At 47.1% G+C, this 27,391-nt stretch overlaps 1 protein-coding gene and 1 pseudogene across 3 annotated transcripts; one reads left to right on the plus strand and one right to left on the minus strand.

The window, feature by feature from the left end:
• Positions 1–659: 659 nt before the first annotated feature.
• On the minus strand, positions 660–26,861 carry CHST7 (carbohydrate sulfotransferase 7). Of its 3 annotated transcripts, none has more exons than XM_044235557.1 (2): positions 25,362–26,861; positions 660–1,098 (listed from the first exon to the last, which is right to left on the minus strand). In XM_044235557.1, exon 1 carries the CDS (start codon positions 26,859–26,861, stop codon positions 25,398–25,400), a length of 1,464 nt encoding a protein of 487 aa, XP_044091492.1. In that variant the 3' UTR covers positions 660–1,098; positions 25,362–25,397. The 3 variants fall into 3 exon arrangements, with proteins under 3 accessions (XP_044091492.1, XP_044091494.1, XP_044091493.1); XM_044235559.1 differs by lacking the exon at positions 660–1,098 and adding an exon at positions 22,933–22,974; XM_044235558.1 differs by lacking the exon at positions 660–1,098 and adding an exon at positions 22,950–22,978.
• Positions 4,074–4,245, plus strand: LOC122897347 (annotated as a pseudogene).
• Positions 26,862–27,391: the final 530 nt, after the last annotated feature.

Below are 27,391 nucleotides of genomic sequence, written 5' to 3' on the forward strand. Positions count from 1 at the left end.
CTGAGATGATTTAAATGTGCCTAAAGAAACACTTTAAATCTGGTCTGTGTTGTGACTTCTCCTGGGCTACAACAGTCGTAAACAGACTCTGAGTGTTGGATAACTGCTAAGATCCCGGAACTCAATACAGCTTCCTTGATAGTCTTCATGAAATCCTTTGTATGTTCACTAGCTTTTCCCCGAAACACACAACTGAACTTCATCAAAAAATCCGCATCCTAGCAAAACAAAACAAGTCTTGTCATTAACATTGACTCCGGAGTCATTTCGTAGTAGAATTATGAAACCACCAGACAGAAAAAACTAGCAAGAAAAAATCTGTCAGCTCATGAGGGTTCTCCCACCGCAGGGAGAGAAAGTCCTTTTTTAAAAAAATTTTATTTATTTATTTGACAGAGAGATCACAAATAGGCAGAGAGGCAGGCAGAGAAGGTGAGGGGAAGCAGGCTCCCCGCTGAGCAGAGAGCCCGATGCGGGGCTCTATCCCAGGACACTAGGATCATGACCTGAGCTGATGGCAGAGGCTTAACGCACTGATATGGGATATGACCTTCTGGGGAACCTCAGAGAGGTGCCTCAGGAGAGAAAGTACTTCTTATGAAATTGATTTAGGGGCAAGTGTAGGGGGAGCTCTTTGAAAAACAGCTGAACAAGTCAGATTTAAACCAACAGCACTCAGACCTTTTATTTACTATCAAGTAATTTAATCAAGATACACAGGACTGCACTGGGCCCTTATTCACATTGACGTCTTGTCCAGACACCCACTGCTGATGGGAAATGGTACCCGATCGTGTCTCTTCTGTTCTGAGAACACCTCCAGCAGAGGTAGGCAGGTTCAGGCTGGGAACGAGAGCTCTTGCTACTGGATGGCCATCATTACCCACACTGTACTGTCATTTCCTTACTGAAAACTTCCTTTCCACCAGTGTGTCAGTCGTCACGGAACAGCTTGCGGCAGTCCTGCTCTGCCAGCCACACGGCAGTTGGTCCCAGGCCGAGTCCCCCCATCTCTGCCTGCGTGCGAGGCTGCCTCCCCCGTGCAGCTCCTCCAGGGCTGGGGTGACACGCTGAGTGCCCCGGTTTGTGCTGACTGACCTAGAAGGGAGGAACAAAGGACATTTTGAACCTCAGAACTCAGAAAGCCCCAGACAGAAAGCCTGTTGAGCTCTGCTGATAAAAAGGCCTCTTCATTTTTTAAAAAAATTTTAAAGGTTTTGACAGAGACACAGCAAGAGAGGGAACACAAGCAGGGGGAGCAGGAGTGGGAGAAGCAGGCTTCCCACTCAGCAAGGAGCCCAACACGGGACTCAATCCCAGGACCCTGGGATCATGACCTGAGCCAAAGGCAGACGCTTAACCAACTGAGCTACCTAGGCGCCCCATGAGGACTATAATCTTCCTTCTCTAAGCCGCATCTTCCAGGGCTGGAAATCCAGCCCAAATCAGGAACTATCATTTCTGTTCTGGGGACAGGCTGGGAGAAAATGTGACCCAAGAGGGGTTTGGTGAGGATGAAGATGGGGAGAAAGTGGGGGCAACTCTGCCAGTATGACTGTGCTCTCTGCAATGGCTGCCGGGGGGTGGAAGGGGGCACCTGACAAAACGTCCTGAGACCTGCTGGGCAGAGTTAGGGAGGAGGGCGGCGGGGTGGGGGGGAAGAGCTGGGATCAAAGCTGTACCCTCAGGCACTGACAGCATAACCAGTCCTCCTTCACTTGTTTACTGGTTCACTCATGCCAAGTAAATCACACCAATGACAGCTCTTCTGTAAAGCGGAAGCTGCATATGAGCGGCAAGTCTGGCCATTGTCAGATTTCAGTATAATCTAGTTTAATAAAAACCAGTTTCCAGAAGGGCTAACTCTGGTTCCAGATAGAACAGAGCAAATGCCTTTCTCCTTATTCCTTCCACAAAGAGTAACTAAAATCCCCTAACATGATACAGATGGCAAAGGTAAGATTCTGAAGGGTGAGGAAAAGAAGGCCGACTGACTGCAGACCTCGGGCAATGAGGGACACAGAGCAGTGAGTTCCCTCCATTTTCTTTCTGCTTCCCCCATATGCTGGAATAGACACCAAAGACACCAGCAGGCCAGAAATGCACATGAAAAAAGCCCCAAGAAAAGCCCATTATTGCTAGCTAGAGGACAGGGAAAGGGTTAGCCTAGAAGCCGGAAACTGAGTGCCAGACACACAAAATCCCCCCTTCCTGTCAGCAGAGCCCTAGTGGGAGGCGAGGACTTCTAGAGTCCCACCCCTACCCGGCAGTAACCAGGAGGCGCACCCCTTCCTCCACCAGCAGTGTCGGGGGAGGCCTGCTAAACCAGAAGATCTAAAATAAAATTCAGAGATTCAAATGTATCCCAGATATTTGGGACACCATTAAAAAAATCCCTTGTCAAACCAAGAACCAGGGAAATTTCAACTTGAATGAGAAAAGATGAGTGATAGATGATAACACTGAAACAACACACATTCTGAAATTACCCTCTCTCATCAGTATGCTTCAGTTAGCCATTAGGAACACACTTGAAACAAATAAAAAAATAAAGTTGGCAAAGAAATATATAAAGAAAGCACCAAATGGAATTTTTAGAACTGTGAAGTACAATAACCAAAATTTTACAACCTCCCTGGATGGGCTCAGTAGCAGAATAGAGATGACAGACTAAAGAATTAGTGAATCTGAAAAGAGAGCTGTAGAAATTATCTAATATGAACAGCAGAGAGAAAATAGTGCGAAAAAGGATGAACAGAGCCTCAGGGACCTGTGGTACTACAATAACTGACCTATTCATTTCATCAGAGTTCCAGAAAGAGAAGGACAAGAGATTGAAGCTTAAAAAAGTACTTGAAATAGGGCTGGAAATTGCCCAAATTTGGCAAAATGTGTAAACCTATAGATTCAAGGAGTTGAGTGAACCCCAAAACACAAAGAAAGATACACCAAGATACAGCATAATCCAAGTTCAGGGAAGACAAAAAAATCTTGAGGGCAACTAGAGAGAACTGATGCATTACTCACAGAAGCAATGATTCGAATGTCAGTGGATTTCATATCTGAAAACATGGAGGCCAGAGGAAGTGGCACAATAGTCTGTAAGGGCTGAAAGAAAATGACTGTCAACTCAGAGTTCTGTATCCCATGAGAATATCCTTCAGGAATGAAGGTGAAATAAAGATAATCTCAGATGAAGGAAAACTAAGAGAATGTGTTCCAACAGAACTGCTGTAGAAGAACCACTAGAGGAAGTTCCTCCAACAGAAAGAAAATAATAAAAGAAGGAAAAGAAGCATCACAAATGAAGAAAGAACAGCAGAAAATGGGACAAAATTTAACAGACTATTCTCTTGAGTTTAAAGAATTATTTTGACAGTTGAAGCAAAAATTATAACACTGTATGATGCAGTTATATATATATATATATATATATATATATAGAGAGAGAGAGAGAGAGAGAGAGAGAGAGAGAGAGAGAATGAATTACAAAGGGGACAGGATAAAGGTACCTAAATGGACATGAAGTTTGTATACTTCCACTTGAGGTAGTGAAATGTTGAGACCAGTAGATTGTGATTAGTTGCATATGGATGATCTAAAGAAAGCACTAAAACAAGCATACAAAGAAAAATACTTTAAAACACTGCAGATAAAATGAAGTTCTTAAAAGTATTCACGTAACTCACGGGAAAACACAAACAGGGAAATGGGAACAGTAAACAGAGGGAAAAAAGAAATCAAGTTTTAAAAATGGCAAATTTAAGCCCTATAATATCAATAATTACATTAAATATAAATGATCTAAACTCACAAATATACAAAAAAGAGACCAGCAGAATGGCTTTAAAACATGACCCAACAACATGCTGTCTACAAGAAATTCATTTCAAATATGATATAGATGGGTTGAAAGTAAAAGGAAGAAAAGGATACACCATAGAAACGTGAACTGAAAGAGGAGTAGGGGGTGTGAGCCCTGGACACTTGCCATGAACGGGTCTAATGAGCTGTGGACATATGCTAAGTTTGAGGTCAACAACCAGCTTACAGGTTTGCAGTTGAAACTGGGTATGGCTGTAAGCTCAGACAGTTGCAGATCACTAAGTGTCCTTATGTTGCAGTAATGCTAACAGTGGCAGATCATTCAGGCCAAGTAAATAAAGAACAAGTTCTTTGAAATGACAATTTCAGAATTTCTACAGGCGGTTTGAAGGACTTGCTACAATTATTGAAACTATGTGAAAACTGATTACTTGGTTGATAAATTGCTATCATCGTTCTAAAATCACAGGCTTCACTTTCTGCAACAAAACTTCATAAGGACCAAAGTATATTTATGGAATGAAAACTGCATTTTGGTTCCTCCAATTTTAAAATAATAATCAGAAGGAGGGCCATGTTATAATGAGCACTGGGTGTTACATGCAACTAATGAATGGAACACTACATAAAAAACTAGTGATGTACTATATGTTAGCTAGCTGAACATTATATATATATATAATATATATATATATAAACTATATATATAATATATTTAAACAATATATATGTAAACTATATATATTTTATTTTTAAGGGAAACTATATATATATATATATATATATAGTTTTTAAAGGGAAACCATATATATATGGTTTCCCTTAAAAATAAAATATTAATCAGAAAAACAGGAATTAGTGGTGATCAATGTACAACTTTCTGAATGTACTAAAAGCCACTGAATCAAACACTTTAAAGGGTGAACTCTATGTATGTGAATTATATTGCAATAAAAAACATCAGATAAAAAGGGGTGCCTGGGGGACTCAGTCAGTTGAGTATCCAACTCCTGATTTTGGCTCAGGTCATGATCTCAGAGTCATGAGATCAAGTCCTGCATCAGGCTCCATGCTGGGCATGAAACCTACCTAAGATTCTTGAGCTCCCTCTCACTCTGCCCCTTCCCACCCCTCATGCTCTTTCTCTAAAATAATAATAATAATAATAATAAAAAAGAAGAGTTTTATCAGATAAAATAGACTTTGGAGCAAAGAAAATTACCAGTAACAACAAAAGACAGTACGTACAGTACGTAATAGTGAAAGGTTCAACCCACCAACAAGCCATAGCAATCCAAAAGGTTTACATATGCAGCAAACAACAGAACTTCCAGTTTCCTGAAGCAAACCTGAAGGAACAGAAAGGAGAAGCAGACCTGTCCACGTTTATACTTGGAAACTTCAATACCGCTCTCTCAACAATTGATAGAATAACTAGACAGAAAATCAACAATGATATAGGGAACTAAATAATGCCATCAACCAAACGAGACTCAACTGACATTTATACAACACTCCACCTAATAACAACAGAAACACGTTCTTTAAAAAAAAAAATTATTTGAGAGACACACAGAGAAAGCAGAGTGGTGGGAGGGGCAGAGGGAGAAGCAGGCCCCCCACTGAGCGTGAGCCTGACATGGGGCTCAATCCCAGGACCCTGAGATCATGACCTGAGCTGAAGACAGATTTTTTTAAACATTTATTTATTTATTTATTTGACACAGAGAGACAGTGAGTGAGAGAGAGAGAGAGAGGGAGAGAGAGCATGCGCAAGCACATAAGCAGGGGGAGCGCAGAGGGAGAGGGAGAAGCAAGCTCTCCACTGAGCAAGGAGCCCATCATGGAGCTTAATCCCAGGACCCTGGGATCATGACCTGAGCTAAAGGCAGACGCTTAATGACTGAGCCACCCAGGCGCCCCTGAAACACATTTTTTTAAGCATGCATGGAACATTCACAACATAGGCCATATCCTGTTTTTCATGAAACAAAATTTCATGAAATCTCAACAGATTTTGAATAATTTAATTAATAACGGAGAGAGAATATGTTTGCTAATGATGGAATCAAACTAAGAATCTATATCTAAAAAGAGGAAATTCTCTAGATCCTTGAAAATTAAAGAACACACAGAATTCTAAATAATCCATGGAATATTAAACAATACATTGAATTAAAATGAATATGCAACATATCAAAATTTATGAGACACAGCCAAAGCAGTGCTGAGAGGGAAATTTATTGTATTAGATGCTTACATTATAAATGATGTAAGGTCTCAAATAAATAACCTAAACACCCACCTCCAGAAACTAGGGGAAGATAAAAATAAACACAAATCAAGCAGAGGGAAATAAGAGCAGAAGTCAGTAAAACTGAAAACAGAAAAACAACAAAGAAAAATCACTGAAACAAAAAACTGATTCTTTGAAAAGAGTAAAAATTGGGTAAATCTCTACCAAGTTTAAAAACAAAAAAAGACAAGACACAGATTACTAATATCATCAATGAAATAGGAGGTCCCACTATAGAACTCACAGACATTAAAAGGATAAAAAACATTAAGAAAAATTCTACATACATAAATTTGACAACTAAGATGAAATGGACCAATTCCTCAGAAAACACAAACTACCAAAATTCATCCAATATGAAGTAGATAATTTGAAGTTATATAGACCTTAAAAATTGAATTAATCATTAAAAGACTCCCAAAGAAGAAATCTCCAGGCCTATATACTTTCAATGGAGAATCCTACCAAATATTTAAAGTAGAATTAACACTAATTCCACACAACCTCTTCCACAAAATTATGAGGCCTGATACCAAAACTAGACAAATACCCCCCAAAAAAACCAGTATCTCTCATGAACTTAGATGTACAATCCTCAACAAAGTATTAGTAAATCAAATCCAACAATATGTGAAAAAATTTATATATCATGACAGAGTGGATTTATTCCAGGATGCTGGTTCAGTTTCACTAATCAATCATGTAATCCACCATGTTAACAAACTAAGGAAGAAAAATCAGACAATCACATTAATTGACACAGAAAAGGCACTACAATCCATTAAAGGCATTTAACATCTCTTCATGATGTTCAGGAAACCAGGAATAGAAGGAAACTGCCTTCAGCAAACCAGGAATAGAAGGAAACTGCCTTAACATGATTTTTTTTTAAATTCTACATAAAACTACATCTAACCTTGTTCTTTATGGTGAAAGACTTAATGCCTTCCCCCCTAAGATCAGGAACAAGGCAAAGACCTCCGCACTTTCCACTCTTATTCAACAGAATACTAGAAGTCCTAGCCAATGAAATAAGGCAAGAAAAGGAAATAAAAGCCATAGTGACTAGAAAGGAAGATATAAAACTGTCCCTATTTGCAGGTGATAGGATTATATACATAGAAAATCCCAGGGAACACACACACACACAACCAACAAGTGAATTCAGCAAGTCTGCAGGATGCAAGATCAATATTAAATATTTGATTTATATACACCAGAAATGAACATTTTAAAACCAAATTTTAAAACTCATACTATATACAATCACTCAAAACAAATGAAAAACTTAGATATAAATCTAACAAAACAAGTAAAGGACTTGTATGCTAAAAACTAGAAAATACCAGTAAAAGAAATAAGACAAGATCTGAATCAGCAGACACATGACCATGTTCATGTTATCAGAGGACTCAACAGGAAAAGATGTCAATTTCCCCCCAAATTGATCTGTATAGAGATTTTAGAAAATTCCTGTCAAATTCCTTCAATGCTTTTTGTAGATACAGACTATCTTATTCTTTTTTTATAAAGATTTTGTTTATTTATTTGACAGACAGAGATCACAAGTAGGCAGAGAGGCAGGCAGAGAGAGAGAGAAGGAAGCAGGCTCCCCACTGAGCAGAGAGCCTGACACAGGGCTCGATCCCAGGACCCTGAGATCATGACCTGACCTGAAGGCAGAGCACTGAGCCACCCAGGCACCCCTAGACAAGCTTATTCTAAAATTTATGTGGTAAGGCAAAGAAACTAGAACAGCTACAGCCTTTCTGGAAAAGAATAAAGTTGGAATAATCATTCTATTCAGTGTTAAGATACATATAACTGTATTAATCAGAACAGTATGGTATTGGTAGAAGGACACTCATAGGTCAGTGGAGCAGTAAAAGCCCAGAAATAGACCTACATATGTTTATGGCTAACTGATTTTTGACCCCCCCCTTTCCAAAAAAAGGAAAAAGCAATCTACTGGAGGAATGATAGTCTTTTCAGTAAACGGTGCAGGTTAGTTAGGCAAAAAACTAACACTTTACCTAAACCTCACACTTTAAACAAAAACTAACCCAAAATGAATTGTAGAATTCAATGTAGATAGAGATAAACTTATCCTAAAATTTATAAGGAAGGATAAAAAATACAAAATGTTTCTCAGAAAACATAGGAGATAATCCTCAGGACCCTGGGGCTAGGCAAAGAGTTCTTAGACACAGCAGAAAATGCACAATCCACAAAAGAAAAAATCGCAAAGTTGGACCTCATCAAAATTTACGAACTTTTTTTTGCAAAAGATCTTGTTAAGAAGATAAAAACACGTGATAAGACACAGGCTGGGAGAAAATATTTGCAACCACCTATCTACCAAAGGGCTTTTATCTAGAATATATAAATAACTCTCAAAATTCAAGAGTAAAAAACAAACAATCCAATTAGGAAACAGGCAAAACACCTGAACCAACATTTCACCAAAAGGAGACAGGGATGGCAAATAGGCACACAAAAAGATGTTCAGTATCACTAGGTGTTGGGAAAATGCAAATGGAAACTACAAGGACCTATCGCTATACACCTAATAGAACGGCTAAAATACAACACCAAATGCTGGTGAGGCTGCACAGAAATCTGATCTCTCAAATGCTGCCGGTGGGAATGTCAAATGGTACAGCCACTCTCAAAAACAGTTGGGTAGTCCATTGTAAAAACTTAATATGTGTTTACCATAGGATCTAGCAATTGTACTCCTGGGCATTCATCCAGGAAACGTTATGTCCGCACAAAAATCTACGCACCAATATTCATAGCAGCTTTATTTGTAAGAGTTAAAAACTGGAAGCAATGCAAATGTTCTTCGGTGGGTTAATGGTTACACAAACTGTGGTACATCCACACCATGGAGTACTACTCAGCAACGAAAAGGAATGAACTACTGATACATGGGACAACTGGTGACCCTCCAGAGAATTCTGCTGAGAACAGATGATCAGAAAAGGTCACATAGTGCATGGTTCCACTTACCTAACAATCTTGAAGTAACACAATTATAGAGATGGTGAAGAGATTAATGTTTGCCAGGGAAAGGTGGGATGGGGTGGGGGTCTATGATTATAAAGGGGTGGCCCATTTTCTTTATGCTGATGGAACACTTCTGTATGTTGACTGCGGTAGTGTTCACACATATCTACATGTGACCAGATTACACAGGTCTGTGGACACACACACATACACACACACAAATGAGTGCATGTAAAAACTGTCTAAAACTAAGGTCTGTAGATTGGACCAACATCAAATTCCTGGTACTGATAGTGACCTACGCAAAAGATGTGAACTCTGGGTAAGTTCCTCTGCCCTGTTTCTTTGTGCAATGTGTCAGTTCTCTGTTTGGGTTGTTTTAAAGACCCAGCAACAACGTGGCAGTAACTCAGGACAATTTTCTGTCAATGACTCGCCAAGTGCGAAACGTTGCCTGGTCAGAGCCCATGTTCCAGCAAATGTCCCATTTATGGAGGTACTACCGGCCTGACCCCTGGACCCCAAAGCACTCTTTAAATCCTTTAACTAAAAATCTTTCTTAAAAAATTCATTTTATCTCCCTGAAAGCTACTTTCCACTCACGTTCAGATTCTTTTTTTTTTTTTTTTAATCAAATCACTGGCCATCACTTCTCGGCCTTTTGGCTAAGATCAAATGTGTCAAATCACTGGCCACATAGTGTGGGAGGAGAAGAGATCTGAGGGCTCTGTGACTGCCCCTCTGGGGTCCATGAAGAACTGTGCCGGGGTCCGGCCAGTCTGAGCTGGCAGTTCACTTTGTGCCCACAGCAATCTGACGAGGCCGCTTCCTTCTCTGTGCTGCAAATGGGTTCCTATCCTCCTACAGTTCCTGAATGTCACTGAACCCGGGCAGGGATGCTCAGACACCTTCCAGTTCTGAAGTCTACCTCCATGGAGCCTACGGCCTCCAAGCAGAACCTAAAAATAAACCCTCTCAGTTAATTTCCTAACATTTTCCCATTATTTTGGGTTGTGGGTCTTTGTTGTTGTTTTGTTTTGTTTTGCCTTTTTTAAGATTTTATTTATTTGACAGACAGAGATCACAAGTAGGCAGAGAGGCAGGCAGAAAGAGAGGAAGGGAAGCAGGCTTCCTGCTAAGAAGGGAGCCTGATGTGGGGCGCAATCCCATGACCCCGGGATCATGACCTGAGCTGAAGGCAGAGGCTTTAACCCACTGAACCACCCGGCGCCCCAATGTTTTGCTTGTTTTTGAAAGAGAGAGTATGTGCACAAAGTGGGGGGTGGGAGTGGGAGAGAGAGAGAGAGAGAATTTAAAGAGACTCCCAGCTGAGCATGAAGCCTGAGGCAGGGCTCAATCTCACGACCCTGAGATCATGACCTGAGCCGGAAATCAAGAGTTGGACGTTTAACCCCCTAAGCCACCCAGGCGCCCATTGGGTTGTGTTGAAAACATAAACATATCCATGAATTCTTAATGTGCTTTTCTCCCGAATTCTTAAGCCCCCGGTGTCCAGATAAAAGACTAAGGTTTTAATTCACTCCAGATCTCATTCTTCATAATACTTTGGAGCCCTATTCATTTGAAGCTACGAAGTATTCAACTTTATGTGCCAATTTAAAAACCAAACCCTTGGTTTATCAGCAAGCTACAGTGACCAAGTACCTAGCATTCCCCCCCCCCTTTTTTTCAGCTGTTGGATGTTTGACAATGAAGAATTCAGTTTGAAGCTACTGAACTTCTTAGTTCAAAGGATTCCCATTTACCTAGAATCTGGGGAAAATAAAAATGTTTACTGCAGCCTCTAGCACCTGAAATGAGTTTAGACCCTTCCGGATATTCTGAAGATGAAAGTATTTCAAGACCTCTCGTGGGCTCTCTGTCCTGGTCTGTCGATCTGCGTGTCTGCTTCTGTGCCACAGCCACACCGCTTTGATGACTACCCCTTTGCAGTACGCTCTTCTTCTGTTCCGGCAGCGTCTCTTCAAGTTCCGTATAGATGTTAGGACTATTTGTTCTAGTTTTGTGAAAAGTGCCATTTGTCGAAGAAGACCTAAAGATGGCCAACAGACACGTGAAAAGATGCTCCAGGGACGCTTGGGTGGTGCAGTCCGTTCAGCATGCGACTCTCGGTTTCGGCTCAGGTCATGGTTTCTCAGGTCCTGAGATCAAGCCCCGAGTCTGGTTCTGCATTCAGCGCAGAGTCGGATTAAGACTTTCCCTCCCTGTTTGCCCCTCCCCTGCAAACTCTCTCTCTCTAATAAACAAATGAATCTTAAAAAAAAAAAAAAAAGATGTTCGACATCACCAGCCACCAGGAAAATGCAACAAAGCCACAATGAAGACACTACCGCACACCGGTCAGATTGGCTCGTATCCAAAAGACAAGAAATAGTAAGTGTTGGTTGGCGAGGATGGAGAGAAAGGGGAAGCCTTGTGCACTGTGGGTGGGAATGCAAGTGGGTGCAGCCACTGCGGAAAACAGTATGGAGGTTCCTCAGAAAGTTAAAAGAACAACCCTATGATCCAGCAGTTCCATTTCTGGGTATTTAGCCAGAGAAAATGAAAATACTAACTCAGAAAGACATATGCATCTCCATGTTCACGGCAGCATTATTAACAGCCAAGACATGGAAGGAGGCTTACCCTTCACACTACTGAGACTCTAAGAATCTCAAGATTAGAGGCACCTGGGTGACTCTGGGTTAAGTGGTTGCCTTCAGCTCAGGTCATGATCTCACAGTACTGGGATCAAGTCCCGCATCAGGCTCTCTGCTCAGCGGGGAGCCTGCTTCACCGTCTCCCTCTGTCCCTCCCCCTGCTTGTGTTAAGTAAATAAAAATATTTAAAAAAACCTATCCTGTATGATAACAGAAAACAGACAGCAAAACTGTCTTAGTGCAATTAATTTACAGAATTTTAGAGATTCCAGTATATCCCCGTTGTGTGAAGCACTCGAAAAGGGTTGTTCTCAAAATATGTTGCACTGAGGTGTGAAATCTTTCCTTACCACTCAATTCACAAATTCGCTTGCACTTAAAAAAGAAAGAAAGATCATCTGCTTAAAGATTCAAAGTCATACTCCAAAGACCTGGGTGTATTGGACCTCCTTTGCTGCAGTTGCCCGGGTCTTCTAAATGACCAGCCGGGCCCTGCTTGCAGCGGGCTGTCCCCACGAGCCCAGCGGCCATCGAGGGGAGCATCGGAGCCCCACCACGTCCCTCGGGCAGTTGGCTCGGCGGGGCTCCCGGCGCAGCGGAGGAGCAACTCAGGAAGACGGAAGACGCTCTTAGCATTTTAATCACAGTTTTGTCGACCTTCGAGGCCGGGAAGGGGGAGGGAGGAAGAACGGACTTCCTGCTGGCGTTCAAGTTTGAGAAGAGTCAACCAGAGGATTGTGCAGCCCCGCCGCTGTGGGCGGCGCTCCTCACCCCTCGGGGAGGCAGGTACCCGCGCCCCCCTACCCGCCCCGCCCCCAAGGACATCTGCGAGCTTTGCGCGAACGTCTCACTTCCCTCCTCCATCTGCACTTGTAGATTTTCAGCCGCCCGTCTTCCAAGCGTTTCTGGGCGTCGTCGCCTCGGCGGTACCCCTCACCCCCCAGCCCCCCGTCCCCGCCCACACACTTGTGCCAGGTGAGGCACCCTGGGGGGACGACCACAAGCTGCTTCACAGATGCTCCGAGTCGGTGCCGGGCGCTGGTGCCTGGGCTCAGATTTCCGGGCATTCAGCCGGGCCGTTATCACAGGCGAATGACTTTCCAGCCCATTGTGACAGCCTTCCTCCTGGACCCACTCCAGGACAAATGGGTCGCGAACGGGCGTTAGTCTCCTTTTCGGGGACCACGGGTCCTCCGTGGGGGCTTCTCCCAACATCCCTCCCCAGCCCCGGCCTCTCGGGATGAGGTTACTGCCCAAGATCATCTGTCACCCCTGACGACCAAGCTTTCTTAACCTTCCTGTTTTCACCTCAAATCAGTGATATGCAGGGCTAAGGAAAACGGAAATGACTGACAATGCTTACGACAATAGGGCCATTAAGTTGTTGGGGGTGTTTTTTTTTTTTTTTTTTTAAGGGAGTTGCTTGGGGATAAGGTGAAAATACTTGAAAACGCAGAAATGTCAAAGTGCAAGCATTCCCTCACTGTGACTCTCAGGCGAAATGTAATAGGAAACATTTAGTTTGCTCAGGCAACCGCACCCCCCAAATTGCCTAGAAATGTACTTAAATAGCCTAAATGGTATAAAGTATTTCCAGACTTCCAATGTGAAAAATAAAGTGGCAGGGAGAGGGGGCTGTTGCCAGTACATTTGCACTAAGTCATACTTAAACATCCTAAACAACTCTCAATTCAGGTGAAAACGGAGTCAAACAAAACAAAACAAAACAAAAACCCAGACAGACAGACAGACAGACAAAACTTTCTTGCCTGGGGAGCAGAGGGAGAAACTAAGGGAGAAGCCACCTTGCTGGGAGCCCAGATGGAGATGAGCTGCCCCCAGCCCCTTGCTGCTCAGTTAGTGGAAGACTCCCTTCTCCGCTCCAGAATTCCAAGGAAAACCTCAAGCCATGTGAGGCATTCACTGGTCAAGCCTCAGAGTCAGCCAGGGCAGAACTAAATGGCCATTACATTTCCTCACCAGTGACAGGATAAAATAATAACATGCTTCTAGTTTGATTATGCTCCCCCACCACACACACCCAAGAGAAAAACGTCCCAAGTTTCTGAGCTCACTGGAGAACAAAATGAATGTGCTCCAAACCAGTATTTATGAAACCTGGAAACGGCTGAGTCTGCTTAGTCGGCTTTTGTTTTTTTCCTTCATTGAGCTGCTCAGAGGTATAATTTTAATTGGCATACATAATTGCTTTTGTGAGTAAAGTCGTTCCCGACTCAAATAAAGGAACTGAGTCAGTAGCTTAGAATAAGCATTTGATCGCCCACCTGCACGTGTTTGTCATCTACCAAGTGGGGCACAGCCGGGGTTAGTGGGGGCTCAAGGGCTGGGAAGTCACGGGAGCTGGCGTCCGTCATTCAAGCAGCCCTCTGGCCCCCACAGGGGCTATTGGTTAATGGAGTGGATGAAGGTGGGGGTGGGGGTGTCACTGGGGTCGGCCTCTGCATTCAGCTGGGAAGTCTGCTCCAAAGTCCCTGTCTCTCCCTCTGCCCGAGCCCCACCCCCCAGTCCCTGGTTCATTTGCTCATTCTCTCTCTCCAAATAAATAAATAGATCTTTAAAAGCAAAGGGCTTGGGGTACCTGAGTGGCTCATTGGATTAAGCCTCTGCCTTCCGCTCAGGTCATGATCTCGGGGTCCTGGAATCGAGCCCCGCATCGGGCTCTCTGGTCAGCGGAGAGCCTGCTTCCCTCTCTCTCTCTGCCTGCCTCTCTGCCTACTTGTAATCTCTCTCTGTCAAATAAAATCTTTAAAAAAGTTTAAAAAAAATAAAAGCAAAGGGCTTAACAGCAGAGAGCAGGTTCATGTTGGCACAGGATGTGGGAATAGGTAAACCAGCCCTCCCCCGGGCCCACAGGACCGCTAGAGACTGCCAGAGACTGCCGTATTTAGGAGTAGGACTCAAATTTTTCCTGAGCTCAGAACTATTTCATTTTCCCTTTGTTGAGAAATAAAAAATAAAATGAATTTAAAAGGCACTCAGTAATGCTGGGAATTCTGTTGTTCTTTGGCAGGGTGTGTTCGTGTGGGTTTATTTTCAGCCAACCATGTCCTCTTTGCAAAACAGTCCCCTTTGCCATCCCTTGCTGGGGAAAGCCGGGGGAGGCGGCAGAGCGCACAGGAGGGCAAGAACTGTTTGCAGAACCTGAAAAATGCATTATTTTCCTTTATTACCTCCGTGTTGGTGATACCCTTTTCTAGAGCAAGAAACAGCTTCTACTTTATTGCTCCTACAGCCCGTATATTCAACAGATGCCAGCTGTAGGCTGTGTAAAAGGAAGTCCTATTTTTGTTTGATTTTTTTTAAATTTAAATTTAATTAGCCAACTGATAGTACATCATTAGTTTTTGGGTGTAGTGTTCACTAAATTATCAGTTGTGAATCACACCCACTGCTCACTCCAACCTGTGTGCTCCTTCATGCCCACCCCTGTTACCCCATGCCCCCATCCCCCTCCCCTCCAGCAGCCCTCTCTTTCCTAGAGTTTAGAGTCCTGGAGGCCCTATTTTTAAAAAATTATCTTGGTTTTAGTCTTTTTGGCTTACTGTTCCCATAATTTCTCTGAAGCACTGACAAGTCCTTTCTTATAAAGCCTGGCCTCAGTCATGGGGCCGGGGAGTGACCCCAAAAGCTCTGGGGTCTTTTTCCCTACTGCTCCCCTGATCTCTATGCTCTAGAAGAACTGCTTCAGTTAGCCCCCCAAGTTCATGCTGGGGGCTGCTCCTATCGTCCCTCAGTTTGTCATCTTTACAAAAGAACTCAAGGTCTCAAGCCCCTACCAGCTCCCCATACCTCCCAAGTGACCGTCCGGTTCTATTTTCGACTTTTGGTTCAGGCTGGTTTCTCTGCTTCCCGCCTGCTGTTACCATGACCCAAGGACACCCATCACACAATGTTCATCTCTCCAAGCTGGCCCTTGAGACACTGGCGTGTCAGACCAGATTTGAGGCCTCTGGGGCTCCTTTTAACACCTGCTTTAAGGGCTTAACAGAAAGCGCTTCCATTCCACAAACTGCCCCCCTCAACCCCGTCTGCCTCAGTGGCTGTTTCCAGAATGTCGTTCTGTGGCAAAGCTCCTTGCCTCTCACGTTGATTTCAGGGGAGGGGAGTCTGTTCCCTCTGAACATGGTCACTCATCCTTGAAGGCAAACATGGTGGTTTTGCTTATCGCCTCTCAACCCCTGAGAAATAGCCACTGTCAGCCGATGCTCTTCTCTCTCCTCGGCATCCGATGGGTCTTTAATGTGAACGAGGCCAGCTGCAGAGGTCACACTGGGTTGCTGGCAAGGTGCCTGCAGGCTGGGGAGGCGGGCGGGGAGCAAAGCTGAAGGGTTCCAGTTCTCACGGAGACATCACTGAGCTCTGCGACTTTTCTCCAATTGAAACTGCTTCCTGTTCAGCTCCCAAATGGTTCTCCACTTCCCCGTGTTCTTGAACTTGGGCCAGAACTAGTTCTTAGTCCTTGCTGTTCTTATTCTATACCGCACCTAGGCAGAAATGCTTCTTTCAACAGAAAATTCCTTCAGCTCCACTAAGAGGCTGAGGAGCCAGGAGACCTCAGGGAGAGAGGTTCATTTCTAAATCACCTTGTTTAGCTGGAACAGTGGGGCCAGAAAAATGAGACCAGCTTGGCTTTTTTACTTTCTATTCTTCTCTGGGCTGTTCACATGGAGGGCAGCCTGAGAAAAAGCAGACTGAGGAATTTTAAGCCAGCTGCTTATAAATGTTTTTTAAAAGCATTGCTCGGACTATTTATATTACATTTGTATTCATGGGAAGAGAATCTCTGCTCAGACTAAAAAAACCTCTTTGAAAACCCTCTGAATCCTGTCTGGACAACTGCAAATGGGCACTTCTCCCCTCCCCTCCCAACCCAGACTACAAACAGGGCTCTCAGGAGCACAGAGAAAACATAGCAAGGGTTAAACCTTCTTTAGAAATCAGCCAAATCCGGGGTGTCTGGGCGGCTCAGTCGGTTAAGCGGCTGCCTTCGGCTCAGGTCATGACCCCAGGGTCCTGGGATCAAGCCCCTCAGCATCCAGTTCCCTGCTGGGTTGGGGGGAGCCGGCTTCTCCCTCTCCCACTCTGTCAAGTATTGTGCATAGTTTTTTTAAAAAAGGTGATCAGGTTTTTTTTTAAGATTTTTTGTTTATTTCACAGAGATCACAAGTAGGCAGAAAGGTGCGGGGGTGGGGAGGAGAGCAGGCTCCCCACTGAGCAGAGAGCCCAATGGGGGGGCTCGATCCCAGGACCCTGAGATCAGGACCTGAGCCGAAGGCAGAGGCTTAACCCACTGTGCCACCCAGGCACCCCAAAAGGGGATCAGTTTTATTTCAAAGCATTTCCGGTCCTTCCAAAGGATCCCAGGAATGCCGCCTGCCAAATATATGGGGGCTGCAGGAGGGCTAAGAAGGAGATTTCATCTGGGCATCCTGGTCACCACAACCCAAGGTGCAGGCAGTCCTTCACCATCTGAGATGCACTGTGGGGTCAGAGAGAGTCAGGATTCAGGCAGGAAGCGTTTTTCCACCCACCACACTAGCCAGAATGAAAACATTCAGTAAAATCCATGTTGGTGAAAATCTGGGACACAGACACTCCCAGAAACAGCTGGTGGGAGTGAACACTGGTGCAAGTTTGAAGAACTTTACCTCTCCAAATGCAAACCGTGTACACCCTTTGCTACATAAGGTCACCCTACTGTAGATGTTTTTCTTAGAGATATACTTACATGTGTGCAAACAACACTACAGAAAATGTAGCAATGAACTGTTGGGACAAGGAACTAGCTGAATATGTTATAATACACTCCTATGGTGTTTAGGCTTTGTTATTTTATTTCCATAACCTCTATTTTTTAAAAAAAACCCAAGTACATTTTATTTAATTTATCTTTTTGGGGGGCAGGGAATGGCAGAAGGAAGAGGGAGAGAATCTCAGGCAGAGTCCTCGCTGAGCACGGAGCCCAATGTTGGGCTTGATCTCATGACCCAGAGATCATGACCTGAGCCAAAATCAAGAGTCGGACGCTTAACTGACTGAGCCACCCAGGCACCTCTATTTCTGTAACCTTTAAATCATACCTCACAAATAAGATTTTGTCACAGCTGGATTTAGTGGAAGCAGAGGAATCAAGTCCATGATTTTCTGCAACACTGGTACAAAAAAGGCCACGGAACGATGCCTTAGAAAAGATGATTCATAAAAGACCATCAGAAAAGCCCCTAAGCAAAAGCTAAATAATTCATCATTATATTTAATATGAATAGGTACAGATTTATTACAGTGAGCTGGCATTAAGCTCCTTGCTCAAGCCCATACATCTTTCCAAAAACATTACGGATCCTCTAAAGGATAAATGCATGAACTCAGCAGCACTTTAGACGCTGCTAGCTGCTGGAACATTCCATAGAAAAATGGAAAACAATTTTGTGAGAAGACGATGGCAACAAACAGCAGCCAGTATTCTCAGGCTTTCAAATTACCAAAGAGCATATACAATTTTAGTCTAGAAAAAGTCCGCATTTTTTTTTGAAAATTAAAATTTTAGAATGAAAAGCAACCTCCCCTCCTCTCCCCTCCTTAACAGGCACAGAGATACTGGAAAAAGTTCCTAAAAATCCAGCTACATAGTTTACAGAAAGAAAAACATGGCCTTATTAGTTATTAAATGCAGTCCACCCACAGACTCTTCAAACACGGGTGCTGCTCGGGCACTTGGCTGGTGGCCAGGAGCTGGGAGGGTGGGCGGAAAGCAGCAAACAAGTTCCCCCGATGTGTTTTCTCCAGCGCCTGATGGACTTCAGGTACCTGTCCAAAATAGAGATTTAGGAACGCCTGCGTGGCTCAGTCGGCTAAGCATCTGCCTTCGGCTCAGGTCATGATCCCAGGGTCCTGGGATTGAGCCCTGCATTGGTTGGGGCGGGGAGCCTGCTTCTACCACTCCTTTGGCTGCTCCCCTGCTTGTGCACACGGCTCTCTCTCTCTCTCTCTCTCTGGCAAATAAATAAATATTTTTAAAAACCAAATAGTGATTGAGAATCTGGAATTTGTGAATTCTTTTCACTGTCTTCTTCAAAGTCACGTTTTGTAAAATCTCACCGTTGCTGTCCGGTTTCTGAACTTGAGCAGAAACCCGTTTCGGTCAAGCACCACTAACTGCCCACAAATGGTGGGAATGGACGTTGGTGCGGCCACTTAATGGGAAAAGGTGTGGCGGTTCCTCAAAAAAAAATGAAAAATAGAGCTGCCCTGTGATCTGGGAATTCCACTGCTGGGTACTTATGCAAAACAAAGATAAACACTAACTCGGAAAGATATCTGCTCCCCCATGTTCACTGCAGCGTCATTCACAGGAGCCCAGCCCGAGCAGCCACCTAAGCACCCATCAACGTGTGAATGCACAAAGACAACGTGTCTTGTCTCTATACAGTGGCATATCAGGCAGCCATAATCCAGAAGGAAACTTGTCACTTGTGAGAGTCTGGATGGACCTTGAGGATAATACGTTTATGAAATAAGTCAGAGAAAGACAAATACCGTAGGATCTTCCTTATATGTGGAATCTGAAAACAAACTCAGAGAGAGAACAGGCTGGTAGTTGCCGGAGCCAGACGGCAGGCGATGGGCGAAAGGGGTGAAGGGAATTGAAAGATACACACTTCCGGGTCGAAACTGAATGACTTGTGGAGATGTCGTGTACAGCACAGCGACTGTAGTTAATAACACTAGAAGGCATATTTCAAGGTTGGTAAGAGAACAGATCTTAAAAGTTCTCATCCCAAGGAAAAACATGGTTAACTAGGCTGTGATCCTTTCACAATACACACAAATACAGAATCACCACACCGTGCACCTGAAACTAATATGATGTTCTAAGTCAGTTCTATCTCAATGGAAAATATTTAAGGAATTAAAATTAAAAAGACTTAACTACCCCTCAAAGGGCAAAATACGTTTGAACTTGCAGAAAACATTTTCTAGACAAATACCACAAGAAATGTATTTCTTCTAGGAAATACATGTGGTTGCTTCTAGAAAGTAAGACTCGTGGGTGGTATTTTATATCCTTCTGTGATAGCACTGTTGAACTCTTTTTCACCATGTGCTTATAGGATTTCGAAAAAAACTTGCGGGTGTTAGTCTCAACATAGCACCTGATTTCAATCCACTGTGTTATCCTTGTCAATTAACCAACCTCTCTGGGCTTGTTTCGCTGTCCACAGATGGGGATGCCATGCACCTCGTAAAGTGCCCCGGAGGACTAACAACACACATGAAGCGAGTAACACCGTGCCCAAGAAAGGCGTGCAATAAACGTCACCTCCCTTTAGCTCTGAGGAACCCTGGAGATCCTCTTAACCTCCATTCTTACCGGCAAGAACACTAAAGCCAAAAAGGTTTAGGGGCTCACCCCAGATCAATCAGAAGTAACCAGGAGAGCCAGGCCCTCAAACCTGTGTTCCCGTACCCTAACATAAAAGCTGATTTCATACACACTAAGGAATGACTCTGGAACTACCCCGTGGCCACACCTCACTTTGGTAGGACCAGCCTCCTCCCCTGCCTCCTGTACCAGACTGGAGGAGTCTGGATTTTTCCCCAAACACCAAATCCACCAGTAACTGAGAGGGTCCTGCGTGGGAAGGCAGCCCCATAGGGGAGCTCCAATTATGTCTCAATCAAAGGCAGCACTAACCCCGCAAGGAGAAAATAAGGATTTGGTTGTGGGTGTGTTTTAAGAAAGACTGTTCCATCTTACTGTGCAGGTCAGCTACCCAGATATCCATCCATGTGTACCCCGCCCATCCATACACCCCATCCTAATTTCCAGCCCTCTGACTTGAATACAGCTCCTGCCTTGACTTAGATCAGGAGTGAGTTTGTTTTCTTAAAGATTTATTTGAGAGAGGGAGAGCACACGTGCGCGAGAGCAGGAGAAGGGGCAGAGGGAGAGGGAGAAGCAGACTCCGAACTGAGCAGGGAGCCCGATGTGCAACTCAATTCCAGGACCCTGAGATTATGAGCTGAAGGTAGTTACTTAACTGACTGAGGCGCCCAGGCACCCCTGACTTTGAGTTTAAATGGATTTTGTTGAATGACAAATTCTATGTGGGGACAATATTTGACGAATGCCTGTTCTGTGTTTAGGCAAGAGGTTCTCCTTTGAGTGATATTTATGCCTAAGCCCTTTGGGGCATAGTATACTGATGAAGATGAAATGACACTGAAAATGGTGGGGATATGGTGGTAGTTGGTCCTGTCTTTTTCTGTTTGGATGGTTTCCTTAGAAAGCAAGCTTTCTGACCATTGCATTACTAGTCTACAGTGCACTTAACCTCCTTTCCTGAATGTGTTCAAAGTGTCCATCTATCTTGTCTAGAACAAAGACCAAGGAGTCTTAAATGCCTACCAGAATGAAATCTTGGGGCCTCCCCCAGGGCAGAGGTCAAAGGGAGACATGCTGAAAAGGACAGGACAGTGCATCTGTCTGTTTGGAACAGTAGCGGATAGTGGGCACAATGATGGATTACTGGTAAGAAGCTAGAACAACAAAGCATTTGAAGGCATGTGAGAGGGTGATAAATGGAGCCGTGAATAACTGAAGACAGTTTTTCTCTTTTCATATTTACACCCTCCAGATGCCTGGAGCCTCACAGCTCCAAGTTCCTTTACATAAATTGCTATGGTAGACACTCCGCTGCTCATCCGCAGCCCCCCAGTCCCCCATCTGGATATTGTTCCAGGGGAAACAGCCCGGCCCGGGGCGATGGGCCAGGACCCAGGGTCCAGTCCACGGTTCTTGACTTTAGCTGTCTGGGCACAATCAGCGCAGGAGCTTTTAGACCACCCCAATGCCCGGCAGGTGAACAAGTGCTAGCCAGTGCGAAATCATAAGAGGACCTCAGCTGGGATGTGGGGTGGGTGTTTTGGGAAGGTTTTATCACCAGATTGAAGGAAAGACACAGGAGGGAAAACTCCTCCACCCCTTCCTCACTCACTAACCAGCTTCCTTCCTCCCTTCATGTTAACAACCCTGCATAGTTGTGTGTGGAAGTGACGCTTGCTGCCGAGGCCACCATCCTGTGACAGCCAGAGAAGGCGCTGGTCAGTGAAAGGCAAGAAGGTGGAAAAGAGAGGAAAGGGCCCAAGTCCTTGGTTTCGGATGCTGCGGTCCTCACCCAGCCCTGAGAAATGATGTCCTGCCTCCCTTTCAGATCCTGGCCATCCGGTAAGGACCGTCCAGAAGTTGCTCAGGTTAATTCACCGGTAGCCCCCTTCACTGCTGGGCTAGGGGCTGTCATCACCTAGACCCCCAGGCCTGACCTTTACTGCCTCCTGCTTGTACTCACTGACCCTTTGTCCCAGGTTTTTCCTTAAGCTCTTCTTCCCAGCTTCTCTTAAGGCAAATGGAAACCAAAAAAACGCCCTCGAACTAAAGTGACCACCCGGACGTGACCTCCAGCCAGCCCAGACTGCTTTGAGCATAACCCCCGAGCCCCACTCACCGATGTGGCGATAGACCATGGAGTGACCTCTAGAATGACCAACAGCTACCTTTACTTCATTGTGACCCTAAAATCTCTGTCCAAGGAGGACCGCAAGCCTCCTTTATAGAGCAGACGACGTATCGGCAGGTTGCCTTAAAGCGCATGCGTGGCTTATGCCCACCTCTCCAGATGATCCCAATGTTCATCCTAACCCTAAATAAAAGGAACCCATTCACCGTTCACCCTTGCTCGGGGAGTCACGGCTTTGCAGGTTATTTCCCGTGATCTTATTTGATGCAAAGTTTCCTTTGTGCAACTCCACCTGGTGTATCTGTGATTCACCAAGGGTCCAGCTCCCAGTTGGCTCAGTTACACGCGTGTGGATGATGCCCCGCGGGAGGCCAGCCAGGGGGAGGGCGGCTGTAGAGTCACCGGCTTTCCTGCACAGGTGCTGTCGGCAGCTCAGGGGTATTTTATAGGAGTCGTTCAGCAGCTTGAACTTATTCATAATAAAGCTAAGTGTGGGGCGTCTGGGTGGCTTCGTCCTTAAACGGCTGCTTTTGTCTCAGGTGGTGATCCCAGGGTCCTGGGATGGAGCTCCACGTCCGGCTCCCTGCTCCTGGGAAAGCCTGTTTCTTCCTCTCCCACTCACCTTGCTTGTGCTCTCTCTCTCTAGCTGTCTGTCAAATAAATAAATAAAATCTAAGAAAAAAAAAAAGCTAAGTGTGTTTCCCACCCCAGCCTAGACTCAGCCTGGCCCAGGTGCCAAAGGTGCTGCCAGGGGACTCTAAGGGGGCCAGGTAAGGAGTGATGCTGAGCTTGGGGCTCTAACTCCCATGCAGTTTCTCCTCATGCTCACCAGGCCAGGTGTGACTTTGGGCCGGTTACCTGACTTAGAGCTCTGAGTCCCAGATTCCTTATCTGTAAAACTGATAAATCAGTCAAAATAATGACACCTATACAAAGCCTAGCTTGATGCACGGCATGGGGTGGGGGGGTCGGGGAGGGGGTCCATCCCCTTCCCCAGAGGAGAGTGGGGCAGATTTTCTGGCAACTTCTTGGTAGATCAGGAAGGTTATCTTTCTAGGAAGCAGGAATACACACATTATAATGAATCCACTGGTTGGTGGCTATGTGGTAAGAGCCCAATAACTCCAGCAGACGTGTGGGAAGAAGGGCTCAGTCACCAAAGTATGGAGAAGCCTAGAGCTTGCTCCCAGATGTCCCTGCAGCCCTACAAAGGAAGCCTCCCTGGCCTTCGGGACGGGAAGGCAGCACCAAGGTCCCCCACCCAGATTCTAACTTCTTGGAGGAAGGATGCAGATTGTACCCTCTACCCTCCTCTCTATTCTCTTTCCTACCTCGCCCCCATCTGAGCTCAGTCGATGCTAGTAAAAAATGAAAACAATGATCAACTGTCAGTTCTTAAAGCCATAAAATGCTGCAGAATTAGTTCTGAAGAGGCTTTCCCTAGGCCTGGGAGGGAAGGGGAGGGGCCATTATGTTACTTACATCTGCAAAAACAGGATTAGCAGATGAAAGGATGTTTTTGTTAAGATGTGACAAGTCACCCTGTGCCTTACCTTCCTTTGCTCTGGAAATCAGGAAAGAACACAGACTTCCTAGCAATTACAGAAACTGACGGAGAAAACCCCTTGATTACTGGGAGAAAAGTCAGTTTCCGTAAGCACAGGCAACCCTGGGCTATGAAACAACCCCCAAATCCATCCTCATTAAGATCTTCAACTTCCTCCTCAGAGCTTCATCCCAGGGGAATACTGAATTACACTATAAAATAATGAATGGAAACTTAAGTCACTTCCACCCACTCGGCCGGGCTTTTTTTCCTCCTCCTCCAGACTGCACAGGGCAGAGGCCTGCCCCCTTCCAAGTCACACAGAGTTTGGGGAAATGCGCTCCCATCCCGCTAACTAGACTCCTAAGGTCAGCATGGTGCAGAACAAAACTCTTTCCTCAGCCCAACAATGTACAGGCCAGACACGGACCCAGACACTGAACACATGCCAAGGTCATTTACACCTCATCTTAGCATCTTTAGAGAAAGAACACAAAAAACTGGGACGGGGGGGGGGGGCTGTATATTTCTACAGCCAAAGCTGCTACTGGCACTCTAAGATTCCCTCTCTCAGAGGGACAGGGCTGGGTGCAGAAAGCCCAGCCCTCAGGTCTTGTCGGCACTAGAGGAAGCTGACTAGGCAGCTTTGGTGACCTGATGTGAATAGGGTATGGTCAAATATCCTGCCAACGCCAGCCATGGAGGGGGTGGGCAGGGAGATGCCCCACCAGCCAGGAGAAAGCAAAGTCCATTCTAGGCGGCTATACCACAGCATGAGACACACACGTGTGCAAAACCTGTTGCAAGTAAGGACTTGTCTACACCTAACACTTGCCAACTTAGAAGGCAAGGCCCGGAGCTGCGCTTTACCGATACAAAGGTAGAGAGTAAGTATGAAAGAGATTTGGGGTAGGGAGGATCAGAGTCGATAACTGCACCAAATCCCACTTTGGGTTTACTCCGTGCCTGCAAACACTGCTGCAATGTTTCCCCGAAGGAACATATTGGTGTCAAGATAAAATCAATCAACCTCAAACGGTCCCCGAAATCAGATACTTTTCATGTCAATTTCCAGTCTTAAGTTTCATTATGACGGTTGCAAAACTTCTTTACTCTCCCCAGGCCTCTGTCCTCCTCCAGCCCTCTTCTCTCCCCCTCTCCTCGCCCAACCTCAACAGGTGATCGACCTTAACTCCTACTTCATAGCGGGGGCCGAGAGTGCGGAGAACTGGGTTCTGCCTCAGCCAAACTTAACCCCTCTCGTCTCAGGGCCCTCCTCTGAGGGGGCAGGTGGCTAAGCTGAAGACCCCGAAGAGTCTCCTCCAAATTCTACCAGCCGTGTTTTCCCACCAGCTCAGATTTATTCAGGGACTACAGCATCCACTCCCCCCCCCACCCCGCCCCAATACCGCCCCTTTCCCCTGCAGGCTGGTCTGAGCTCCCCCAAAGACCTTTCCCTGCCCCCAACCCGCCCAGGGCCACCTTACCCGGATCCGTCCCGCGGGCGCGTGTGAGGGAGCAGCCTACGTGGCGCCATCGGCGTCGGTGTCAGGCGGGCTCTCCTCGTCCACGGGTTGCTCCAGGTCGCCCTCCTCTCCACTGCGAGGGTAGGCCAGCAGGCGCATGGCTGGAGCGCAGGCCGCCTCCACCTGGCGAACCTGCTCTCGGCTCAGGCGCTCGCGCCAGGCGTGCACGGCCTCGCGGGCGTCCCTCGCGGACAGGTGGAAAGGTCGGTCGGCGCCGTAGGCCGCGCCCCGCGTCATGTTGAGCGCAAAGGCGTCGAGGGCGGCGAGCGCGCGCAGCCCGGAGAAGCGCAGCAGGCGGCGCAGCTGGGTGCGCGGCTGCCGCACCAGGTCCTCGTAGCGCAGCCTCAGGTAGCGGCGCCGCAGCCAGGCGGGTGCGCCGCGCGCGAACAGCAGGTCGCGCAGCCAGGCTTCGCAGATCACCTCGAGCGCGCCGGTCAGGAAGAAGTCCGCGCGCGGCGCGGCGGGCAGGGCACGGGACTGGCTCCCGGGCCGAGCGCCCACGCCGTGCGCCAGTAGCACGCGGTGGAAGCGGTCGCCCCGCTGGCGGGTGCGCAGCACCTGGATGCTCTCGCGCAGCAGCCCCTGCCTGGACTTGAGGCGCGAGTTGTGCACGGCCCGCGGGTCGCGGAAAAGTTGCACCACCTTCAGATTGAGGCCGGGGTCACGCAGCAGAGGCACCAGCACGCCCAGGTCGAGGAGGCGCACGTCCTTGATGACCACCACCGGGTACTTGCGGCACTCGGCCTCCAAGGCGCGCAGAGCCACGGGCGGGCAGCTGCGCTCGCAGGCGGCATCCTCGACGAGGCCGACCTCAGCGCGGGCACGGGGGGCGCCGGGGCACAGCGGCGGCGAACAGATGACCTTGTTGGTCCGCCAGCGAAAGAGGGCGGCCGTGGTGAGATTGGCCGCGCCCGGGGTGAGCGCGGCCGGGTCCCCCGGTGGCGCGTACAGCCGCAGCACCGAGAAATCGCAGCGGAAGAGCGAGCGCAGCATGTCGCGCAGCGCGCCCTGCAGGCTTTCGGCGTCGCCCGGATACAGCGCCTGCCACAGATGCCACATGGGCTCATACAAGTAGAAAACGTCCGGGTGCTGGTTAAAGAGCTCGCCCAGGAACGACGAGCCGGTGCGCCAGGTGGCATGCACGTAGATGTGCTGCTTCTCGCGCGACACCGCCTCCCCGACGGCGCCGCTGATGTTGCCCGGAACCCCGGGGGACAGGCCCGCGTTGCCGCCCTCCTCAGCCGGCCGCGCCTCCCCGCCCTGCTCGCGCTCGCCCGCCGCCGCCGCCTCCAGGCTCCAGACTCCCAGGCTGCGCTGCACGCCTGGGCAGTGCCCAGCGCCCTTGTCGCCGTCGCGGCCGCCGTCCAGCACGGAGGGGATGAGCAGCAGCACCAGCGTGTACAGCACCAACAGCAGCGCGAACTTGCAGTACTCCCGGCGCCGCCGCCGCCGGCCCTTCATCGTTCACCGAGCCCCCCACCCTCCGAGCGGCTGGGGCGCCCGTCCTCTCCCCTTCCTCGGAAATCCCGTCCCTTGCCCGCTCCTCCGGCCTCTTCGGGCCCCTCTGCGCCGGCGGGGGGCTGGGGGGACGCGGACCGGAGCGACCAACCGACCCGGGCCGCGCATCCAGAAGGGGGAACTTAGGAGGCGGTGGTGCCGGTGGCTGCGCCCCTGCCCTCTCTCGGCTCAGCCGCTGGGAAGCCGCCTATTGGCTGGTCCGGCCGCCGCCCGCCCCGCCTTCAACCTCGCAGCTTCTCCCCGCCTCTTCACCCGCCCGGGATCGCCCACAGCTCTGCCAGATCTGGGCGGGGTTCCCGCAGGGTGGGGACGATGGCTGGGGCGCACCGAGCCAGACCCCACCTTTCCCCAACCCCTCGGTTGTGAAGTCAAGTCTTCCCGAACTGACTTCAGGCAAGGGAGGGGCTCCTGTGGACGGAATGTACCCAGTGACTGGACACGGACCCCACCCGGAGAACTCCACCGCCTCTCCG

The sequence above is a fragment of the Neovison vison genome, chromosome X (genome assembly GCF_020171115.1).
Source record: "Neovison vison isolate M4711 chromosome X, ASM_NN_V1, whole genome shotgun sequence".
Classification (NCBI taxonomy): domain Eukaryota; kingdom Metazoa; phylum Chordata; class Mammalia; order Carnivora; family Mustelidae; genus Neogale; species Neogale vison.